The sequence below is a fragment of the Ascaphus truei genome, chromosome 20 (genome assembly GCF_040206685.1).
Source record: "Ascaphus truei isolate aAscTru1 chromosome 20, aAscTru1.hap1, whole genome shotgun sequence".
Lineage (NCBI taxonomy): Eukaryota > Metazoa > Chordata > Amphibia > Anura > Ascaphidae > Ascaphus > Ascaphus truei.
The window spans coordinates 29,367,535-29,378,334 of NC_134502.1; the positions used below are offsets into that span (position 1 = coordinate 29,367,535).

At 47.6% G+C, this 10,800-nt stretch overlaps 1 protein-coding gene across 1 annotated transcript; it reads left to right on the forward strand.

The window, feature by feature from the left end:
* Positions 1 to 1,737: 1,737 nt before the first annotated feature.
* Positions 1,738 to 10,238, forward strand: LOC142471109 (extracellular calcium-sensing receptor-like). The gene is made up of 6 exons (XM_075577904.1): positions 1,738 to 1,859; positions 2,046 to 2,337; positions 2,986 to 3,798; positions 4,232 to 4,459; positions 6,146 to 6,269; positions 9,247 to 10,238. Exons 1-6 carry the CDS (start codon positions 1,738 to 1,740, stop codon positions 10,149 to 10,151), a joined length of 2,484 nt encoding a protein of 827 aa, XP_075434019.1. The 3' UTR covers positions 10,152 to 10,238.
* The last annotated feature ends 562 nt before the right edge of the window (positions 10,239 to 10,800 follow it).

Consider the following 10,800-nt stretch of genomic DNA (forward strand, 5'->3'; position numbering starts at 1 on the left):
ATTGCTAGGGCCGTCACACTGACACTGCTGTCATGTGTCCCTCGTGGGAATGGATGAGCAGGAAAATAATTAAATGTACATTTGGGATTAGCGCTGATTCCCAGGGTGCTGTCATTTCCCTGATAAGATAATTGAGGAGAGATGGGGTAATTAATATCTGCATTCCCAGGACATCTACATGACTTATAAAAACTGACCCAGAGAGTCCATCTCCTGCGTGTGTGACACTGACAGACTGAGGGCACACTGTGTGTGACATAGATTGAAAGAGCCCCACTACTTTGCGTGTGTGACAGTGACACACTGAGGGAGCCCCTCTCCCCGTGTGTGTGTGACAGTGACAGACTGAGGGAGCCCCTCTCCCCGTGTGTGTGTGACAGTGACAGACTGAGGGAGCCCCTCTCCCTGTGTATGTGACAGTGACAGACTGAGGGTCCCCTCTCCCTTTGTGTGTGACACTGACAGACTGACGGAGCCCCTCTCCCTGTGTGTGTGACAGTGACAGACTGGGGGCCCCCCCTCCCTGTGTGTGACAGTGACAGACTGAGGGAGCCCCTCTCCCTGTGTGTGTGACAGTGACAGACTGAGGGTCCCCTCTCCTGTGTGTGTGACACTGACAGACTGAGAGAGCCCCTCTCCCTGTGTGTGTGACAGTGACAGACTGAGTGTCCCCTCGCCCTGTGTGTGTGACACTGACAGACTGAAGGTCCCCTCTCCCTGAGTGTGTGACACTGACAGACTGAGGGTCCCCTCTCCCTGTGTGTGTGACAATGACAGACTGAAGGTCCCCTCTCCCTGTGTGTGTGACAGTGAAAGACTGAGGGTCCCCTCTCCCTGTGTGTGTGACAGTGACAGACTGAGGGAGCCCCTCTCCCTGTGTGTGTGACACTGACAGACTGAAGGTCCCTTCTCCCTGTGTGTGTGACACTGACAGACTGAGGGTCCCCTCTCCCTGTGTGTGTGACAGTGACAGACTGAGGGAGCCCCTCTCCTGTGTGTGTGACACTGACAGACTGAGGGTCCCTTCTCCCTGTGTGTGTGACAGTGACAGACTGAGGGAGCCCCTCTCCCTGTGTGTGTGACAGTGACAGACTGAGGGAGCCACTCTCCCTGTGTGTGTGACAGTGACAGACTGAGGGAGCCCCTCTCCTGTGTGTGTGACACTGACAGACTGAGGGAGCCCCTCTCCCTGTGTGTGTGACACTGAAAGACTGAGGGTCCCCTCTCCTGTGTGTGACACTGACAGACTGTGTGAGCCCCTCTCCCTGTGTGTGTGACAGTGACAGACTGAGGGTCCCACTCTCCCTGTGAGTGTGACAGTGACAGACTGAGGGAGCTCCTCTCCCTGTGTGTGACACTGACGGACTGTGTGAGCCCCTCTCCCTGTGTGTGTGACAGTGACAGACTGAGGGTCCCACTCTCCCTGTGTGTGTGACAGTGACAGACTGAGGGTCCCACTCTCCCTGTGAGTGTGACAGTGACGGACTGAGGGTCCCCTCTCCCTGTGTGTGTGACAGTGACAGACTGAGGGTCCCCCCTCCCTGTGTATGTGACAGTGACAGACTGAGGGTGCCCTCTCCCTGTGAGTTAGAGATGAATCACAGACACAGACAGAGCTGCTGTTTATACAGAATTGGAAGATTGCTCCCCGTTATAATGTGGGGGTTATACACATTAGCTGTGGAAGTGTGTATGTGCTGGGGGTCAGGGAGAGGATGCAATCTGTCTGGTGGAAATATGAATGAATATCTGAGCGGGGCTGGAGATGTTATAATAGGGGGGACATTTTCTATTCACCTGGGTATAAGCTACAGCGAAAACCTTTTCACAAGCAAACCTGCAAACCTTAAATGTCAGACGTAAGTTTTAATTTAATGTTACTATCTTTTTTTGTGTGTGTGTGTGTGTGTGTGTGTGTGTGTGTGTGTGTGTGTGTGTGTGTGTGTGTGTGTGTGTGTGTGTGTGTGTGTGTGTGTGTGTGTGTGTGTGTGTGTGTGTGTGTGTGTGACTAACACTGTCTGTGACATTTCTTCCTCTCCCTCTAGGTTTGAATCCCAGAGATATCAGAACATGCGAGCGATGATATTTGCTGTGGAAGAGATTAACTCAAACCCCGACCTTCTCCCCAACATCTCTCTGGGTTTCCAGATATTTGATACCTGTGTTGGCACGAGACTGACAGCAGAAGGGATATTCTGGGTAATGTCGGGAGGACAAGGAAGCACCCCCAATTACCGGTGTCACAAAGGGTCACCTCTAGCTGGTGTCATTGGAGACTCAGGGTCCACACGCTCCATGCTGATGGCCCACATGTTGGGACTGTACAGATACCCCCAGGTAAGAGAGATACAAGTGTCACTTCGTTATATGTACAGAGCTCTGCAAACCTCAACCTGCCTTGACGTGGCTCGCAGGCTTACAATGCTTTGGCCAAAGGGTTAAACTAAATGACCCTTTTCCAAGAGAATATATAAGTATTTTACCGTGTATTTTTGTCATATTGGAAGTGGCATTGGGCTTCTCTGTCGCTTCTTGTATACAATAGCTCTCCTTTTTGACACTTATATACATATATATTTTGTTTGGGGCTCAGGGGTTCCCAAAATGAGCTTGCTGGGGTTCTGTGTGTTGTTTCCCCCTGTATCATCCCTAGAGGTGCCAGGTTCTGTATCCCTGTATCAGTCCTAATGGTGCCAGACTGTATATTCTCTGTGCTAACCCTAGAGGTTCCAGGCTCTGAATATAATGGGATAGCCCTAGAGGTGCCAGGCTATGTATCCCCTGTTCCAGCCCCAGTCGTGCCAGGCTATGTATTTCTGTACCAGCCCTAGACATGCCAGGCTCTGTATCCTCTGTACCAGCCCTAGACATGCCATGCTCTGTATCCTCTGTACCAGCCCTACAGGTGCCAGGCTCTGTATCCCTGTACCAACCTATAGTTCGGGTTCCAAACTCCACCTTCTTCTCCTCTCCGTCTCCTTTCAGGTCAGCTACTTCTCCACCAGCTCCCTCCTGAGCGACCGTACACAGTTCCCTTCCTTTTTCAGGACTGTCCCCAGTGACGTCTTCCAGTCCAGAGGGATGGCACAGCTGGTGTCCTACTTCAACTGGACATGGGTGGGCCTGTTGGCTGCGGACAATGACTATGGGCAGGACGGCATCTTGGCCACCAAGACGGAGATACTGAGAGCTGGGGCCTGTGTGGCCTTCATCGAGTTCATACTGATAAGCCGAGCAGACAGCAACGCCCCCCACCTCTCGAGGGTCATCGCAGAGTCAAATGCCAACGTTGTGGTTGTCTTCTCCAGTGATATAAATTTTCTTCCGGTGGTAGAAGAGCTCTTGAAGCACAACGTCACGGGGAAGAGCTGGGTGGCAAGTGAATCGTGGTCAACTTCAGCCCTATTATCCAAACAGCGATACTGGGGCATCCTACAGAGCACCATTGGCTTTTCAATACACAGCGGGCAGATTCCCGGGTTTACAGAGTTCCTCAATGCCAGCCACCCCCAAAAGACTCCAGATGACATCTTCATGATTGAGTTTTGGGAGCAGAACTTTGGCTGCAAATGGGAGAGACCAGGGACCCAGTTGCCCAAGGGGACAAGACACTGCACAGGTCAGGAGTCTCTTGGGAGCACCTTTAGCGGTTTCAATGTTCTGAGGGGGACCTACAACATCTACATTGCAGTTTACGCATTGGCCTGGGCTCTGCAGGACGTCCTAACTCATAAACAAATGGTCTGCCCTAAATCGAGTGGGAGATGCACTGAGACTTTGGCTTTCCATCCATGGGAGGTATCTTCACCCATCTTCTCTTTGGTGTTTGTAGAATTCGATCCTACTTTGAGATATTAACAGGATCAGCAGCTCCTCTCGCTAATGGGATAAGATGCAGGGCATACCTGTATGTTAGCAACATCAGCTGCATTTATCTCTATGGGATAAGAGGGCGTCCCACAAATGAGATACCTATAAGATGATAGGTTTAGTGGAGTCTCTCTTTGATGGGATAAGGCGGTGTCTCTAGTGGTGAATTCCTATAATTTAACAAGGTCAGCAGTTGTCTCATTCACCCTGACCCTACTAACTTCTAAGAATCCTGTACACACGATGCCCATATACTGTATTACATCAGAGAATCCCGCACTACGGAAACACTATTAACTTACAGACGTGACTTTTATCCCATCACAGAGAGGCTCCTCTGATCTTATTAACTTCCTCTTAGGTTCTGCACTCTATGAAGTCCGTCCGTTTCCGGACTAAAGAAGACAAAGACGTTTATTTCGACCCCAACGGGGACATCCCGGCTCTGTACGACATCGTCAACTGGCAAATGAGTTCCTCGGGAACCATACGGCACGTGAAGGTCGGGAGTTACGATGTAAGTGCCGAGCAAGGAGACACATTCGTGGTGAACACCAGCGCCATCCAGTGGGCAGCGGGGGATACCCAGGTACGGGCAGAACACGGCACTTCAAAGTAATGAGACTCCCTCAAGGCTCCATCCAAGAGGGTGGGGAGGGTGGTCATTTCTATGGTTGAGAGATGTAAATAATGTACAGGTGATAGATAGCTCAGTCTCTCCTCTCTCTGTATATACAGGTGATAGCTCAGTCTCCCCTCTCTCTGTATATACAGGTGATAGATATCTCAGTCTCCCCTCTCTCTGTATATACAGGTGATAGATAGCTCAGTCTCTCCTCTCTCTGTATATACAGGTGATAGATAGCTCAGTCTCTCCTCTCTCTGTATATACAGGTGATAGATAGCTCAGTCTCCCCTCTCTCTGTATATACAGGTGATAGATATCTCAGTCTCTCCTCTCTCCGTATATACAGGTGATTTATATCTCAGTCTCTCTCTCTCTCTCTCTGTATATACAGGTGACAGATAGCTCAGTCTCCCCTCCCTCTGTATATACAGGTGATAGATAGGTCAGTCTCTCCTCTCTCTGTATATACAGGTGATAGCTCAGTCTCCCCTCTCTCTGTATATACAGGTGATATTTAGCTCAGCCTCTCCTCTCTCTGTATATACAGGTGATAGATAGCTCAGTCTCTCCTCTCTCTGTATATACAGGTGATAGATAGCTCAGTCTCCCCTCTCTCTGTATATACAGGTGATAGATATCTCAGTCTCTCTCTCTCTCTGTATATACAGGTGATTTATATCTCAGTCTCTCTCTCTCTCTCTCTGTATATACAGGTGACAGATAGCTCAGTCTCTCCTCTCTCTGTATATACAGGTGATAGATAGCTCAGTCTCTCCTCTCTCTGTATATACAGGTGATAGATATCTCAGTCTCTCTCTCTCTCTCTCTGTATATACAGGTGATTTATATCTCAGTCTCTCTCTCTCTCTCTCTCTCTCTCTCTCTCTCTCTCTCTCTCTCTCTCTCTCTCTCTCTCTCTGTGTATATACAGGTGACAGATAGCTCAGTCTCCCCTCTCTCTATATATACAGGTGATAGATAGGTCAGTCTCTCCTCTCTCTGTATATACAGGTGATAGCTCAGTCTCCCCTCTCTCTGTATATACAGGTGATATTTAGCTCAGCCTCTCCTCTCTCTGTATATACAGGTGATAGATAGCTCAGTCTCTCCTCTCTCTGTATATACAGGTGATAGCTCAGTCTCCCCTCTCTCTGTATATACAGGTGATAGATAGCTCGGTCTCTCCTCTCTCTGTATATACAGGTGATAGATAGCTCAGTCTCTCCTCTCTCTGTATATACAGGTGATAGATAGCTCAGTCTCTCTCTCTCTCTCTCTGTATATACAGGTGATAGCTCAGCCTCCCCTCTCTCTGTATATACAGGTGATAGATAGCTCAGTCTCTCCTCTCTCTGTATATACAGAGGATAGATAGCTCAGTCTCTCCTCTCTCTGTATATACAGGTGATGGATAGCTCAGTCTCTCTCTCTCTGTATATACAGGTGATAGATATGTCAGTCTCTCCTCTCTCTGTATATACAGGTGATCGATAACTCAGTCTCTCTCTCTCTCTCTCTCTCTCTCTCTGTGTGTATGAACTTTATAGGTGATACATAGCTCAGTCTCTGTATATTCAATCCTATCTCTGTATATACAGGTGAATATAAGCTCTGTCTCTGCGTCTCTGTCCTCCTCTCTCTCTCCAGGTCCCTCTCTCTGTCTGCAGTCAGAGCTGTTCCCCGGGTTTCAGGAAGGCGGCTATAAGAGGGAAGCCTGCCTGCTGCTTCCTGTGTGTTCCCTGTCCCCAAGGAGAGATCTCCAACCACACAGGTGAGGGACGACCTTAGTTTCTAAGGTCACTTCAAACTGTGGTCCATGTTTGCAACGTAGCATCAAGTAGATCATTCTTGTGTTGATCACTCAGTTTAACACACACATTCCCAGCACGCTCTAACTCCAACACTCACCACATTATACATATATATATATATATATTTATGTCAAAAAGAGTGCTACTGAGCGTGGCCAATGTATACAAACAAAAGACAGGGAATTGCCCAATGCTACATCCAATTGACAAAACATATGAAGTAATAAGAATAAAGTTTAAATACTTCAATAATAATAATATTTACTTGGTTAATTAGTTAAACCCTTTGTACCCCCTAGTTTGAGCACCCCTGGGTTAGGGGACTCTGTAGGAATTACTTGGAAGTGCCTCCACCCAGCACGATCTGGGAAGAACTCAAATGATCTTCAAAAGGTCAACATAGATGTGAAGTAGGGGTAAATATGACTATGTTTAATAAAAGACAAGCCCTGCATTAACACCTACCGATAAATAACACCGTTGTATTATGTCATGTGTATGTCTAGCTATGTATTCAGTCTTCGCCTGCTTCCAGCACCTCTGGGCCCAGGGGTTAATTGTGGTTGCAAGAGAAGTGTTGCAGACGTTGTCTGTGACTTTTCCCTGTAACCGTTTTCATGTTGCTCTTTGTAGTGTTGCTGTTAAACCCACCAATCAGGGGCCTGGGCACGTAGTCCGCACCTGGCCCCTGAAGGTTACAATATGGTGGGTTAAGTGTATAAATAGGTGGGGAGGGAGACCCCTAGCAGATCAGATCAGATGAGACTCAGACTCAGGCCAGGAGTTTGGGGCTGAATGGATTCCAGTGCTGGGGCCAGGCCTGGAGTCCAGTCCAGAAGACATCCTGTGGGGAAAGAGCAGGGAAAATCTCTCTGGGGAGGTCCCTGTGCCTAGGACTATATGGTATCCCTAGTTTACCCTGGATAAGTATGTGGTGTCTGTTTATTCGTACAGTTGTGGATACTTCTTTTTCCCAATAAAGTAATTTGACAAAATCTTGAGTTTCTGTCTGGCGACTTGGTTTTGGTCTCCCGAGACAATCGAGATTTCCTATTTTCTACCTTCCATAATTTAATATGCTTTCAATAAAACAGTACTTAAACATTCTAGGGCCTCCTTTCTGTCCAAATCTTTATCACCTCTGTGAAATATATTCCCAGCATTATAACAAGATTCCATGAGCCTCTCTAAATGCATTTAGTCACCCCCTTGGGGAGATTCAGAAGACCACCCCACTCACACCTCTTCCAACCGTCTCTGGAAGTATTCCACTGCATCACGAATTGTAAGGTGTTTGGTCAATGTTTACTTTTCTTTGCTGTGTGATTATTTTGGTGTATAATCTTTTTATGGGCAATTATTGCCTTCATATGCTTTATCTCTTCCCCTAACTGTTCCTATAACTGCTCCCGTTAACTCCTCCCCAACTTCTCCTATAATTACTCCCTATAACTCCTCCCCTAACTGCTCCTATAACCTCTCCCTATAACTCCTCCTCTAACTGCTCCTATAACTGCTCCCTATAACTCCTCTTCTAACTGCTCCTATAACCTCTCCCTATAACTGCGCCTATAACGTCTCCCTATAACTGCTCCTATAACCTCTCCCTATAACTCCTCCCCAACTTCTCCTATAACCTCTCCCTATAACTCCTCCTCTAACTGCTCCTATAACCTCTCCCTATAACTCCTCCCCTAACTGCTCCTATAACCGCTCACTATAACTGCTCCCGTTAACTCCTCCCCAACTTTTCCTATAATTACTCACTATAACTCCTCCTCTAACTGCTCCTATAACCTCTCCCTATAACTGCTCCTATAACCACTCCCTATAACTCCTCCCCTAACTGCTCCTATAACCTCTCCCTATAACTGCTCCTATAACCACTCCCTATAACTCCTCCCCTAACTGCTCCTATAACCTAACCCTATAACTGCTCCTATAACCTCTCCCTATAACTGCTCCTATAACCACTCCCTATAACTCCTCCCCTAACTGCTCCTATAACCTCTCCCTATAACTGCTCCTATAACCACTCCCTATAACTCCTCCCCTAACTGCTCCTATAATCTCTCCCTATAACTGCTCCTATAACCACTCCCTATAACTCCTCCTCTAACTGCTCCTATAACTGCTCCCTATAACTACAACTGTAACTGCTCCTATAACATCTCCCTATAACTCCTCCCCTAACTGCTCCTATAACCTCTCCCTATAACTCCTCCCCTAACTGCTCCTATAACCTCTCCCTATAACTCCTCCCCTAACTGCTCCTATAACCTCTCCCTATAACTCCTCCCCTAACTGCTCCTATAACCTCTCCCTATAACTCCTCCCCTAACTGCTCCTATAACCTCTCCCTATAACTCCTCCCCTAACTGCTCTCATGACCTCACTCTATAACAGCTCCATTCACTTCTCATCTAACTGCTTCCTATAACGCCTCCCCTAACTATTCATATAACCATTCCTTGCAACTCCTCCCCTAATTACTCCTATAACCTATCAATATAAAAGGCTTAGGTATGTTTCCGGACAATGGTTCATCTGTTACAGGGTTGCTAAGCAACAACTGGAATGCCGCTTCCAGTAGAGGAACAAGGAGGGGAGGAAACAGAGAGACAGCAAGGAGTGGAAGAGGCAGAAGAGATGAGTGGGAGAGGAGGGGAGTGTGCAGAGAGAGGAGGAGAAACAGAAAGGCAGCGAGTGGAAAGAGAGGGGAGGAGAGAGTGCATAGAGGAACAGGGCATGGTGGAGGCAGAATAAGGTGGGGAAGAGGGGAACAAGAGACCACAAGGCATTACCGGGAGGTGTGAAAACAACGAGTATTTCTTTTTAAAGTTTTAGATCTGCTGGATCGAAGTATCTTACGCAAGTTCCATATAACTGTTCCCTTAACTGCTCCACAACCGCGATGTATGTTTTGGTCTCTTCCAGACTCCATTGACTGCCTTCGATGCCCGTGGGACCAGTTGCCCAATGTCCAACAGGACAGATGCCTCCCAAAGACCGTTGAGTTTCTTTCCTATGAAGAGCCCCTGGGTGCTGCTTTGGTAGCCACAAGTGTCACTTCTTCCACAATTCCAGTTGCCCTCTTGAGGATTTTCAGCCAATACAAGTCAACTGCCATTATCCGAGCCAACAACTACTCTCTAAGTTGTCTTCTTCTGGGATCCTTGTCCCTCTGCTTCCTCTGCTCTTTGACTTTCATAGGTTACCCCCAACCTGGGAAGTGCCTCCTTCGCCAGGTGGCATTCGGCATGGTCTTTGCCCTTTGTGTCTCCTGTGTCCTTGCCAAAACCGTCACAGTTGTCATCGCTTTCAAGGCCACAAAGCCGGGAAGCAGCTTAAGGAAGTGGACAGGGACAAAGGTGTCCTACTTTGTCGTTGGACTGAGTGTTCTTATTCAGCTGTGCGTGTGTCTCACGTGGTTGTCAAGCTTCCCTCCCTTCCCAGAACTCAACATTCAAACCCAACCAGGAATCATCATTGTTCAGTGTAACGAGGGCTCTCCCACCGCCTTCTGGTGCATGCTGGGATATCTCGGGCTCCTGGCCACCATCAGCTTCATCCTTGCCTTCCTGGCTAGACAGCTACCTGACAATTTCAACGAGGCCAAGTTCATCACCTTCAGTATGCTGGCCTTCCTCAGTGTCTGGGTGTCCTATATCCCGGCCTCCCTCAGCGCACGTGGCAAGTACACCGTGGCCATGGAGGTCTTCGCCATCCTGTCCTCCAGCTGGGCTCTGCTGGTCTGTATCTTTCTTCCCAAGTGCTTCATCATCCTCTTCAGGCCAGAACTGAACACGAGAGACAATTTAATGGGGAGAGGGAAAAAATAGAACCCAAGAAGGTTCAAGAACTGGTGGTCCCCTTTTAATGATTGCTCCGACAAGAAAATACTTATAATTTAAACAGAAAACACAAAATGCCCAATGCCACTTTCAATATAACAACAATACACAGTACAATACTTATATATTCTCTTGAAAAAGGGTCATTTAGTTCAACCCTTTGGCCAAAGCGTCGTAAGCCTGCGAGCCATGACAAGGCAGACCCTGGTCACAGGACCCTACCACTACCAGATAAAATACTAATACACCTGTACTAGGATTAAAATTCTCATTTACCTCTATTAGGAGGGAGAAGGATCAACATTGGATCCATATCCACTAAAATGAAAGAGACCTGCTAAGCAGGGCAAGGAAATACTTTTTCAAGAGGTTGATTCAGATTGTCGATTTCAGCCACGAGTACACACGTGAATAATACCAACACCAGTTGTTAATAAAATACAATTTATTAGTCCCATAGCTTCGAGTATATTGAGCATATTACAGCAATCAGGATAACGCACGATATCAAGCAGGGGACCCCCACCATTCCAGAAATAAAATGCCTGGTAGTTGTATTTCTGTGATCAGGTTTGTCCTGCTCGCAGAGCCGAGCACACACCAGGTCTGCAGAAGATGGAGGGTCTGTTAAACGTGT

Coding starts and splice junctions, on each gene's coding strand:
- LOC142471109 (XM_075577904.1), top strand. CDS start 1,738: ATGAATGAATATCTGAGCGGGGCTGGAGATGTTATAATAGGGGGGACA. Junction 2,338..2,985: donor GACTGTACAGATACCCCCAG/GTAAGAGAGATA, acceptor GTCTCCTTTCAG/GTCAGCTACTTCTCCACCAG. Junction 6,270..9,246: donor AGAGATCTCCAACCACACAG/GTGAGGGACGAC, acceptor GGTCTCTTCCAG/ACTCCATTGACTGCCTTCGA.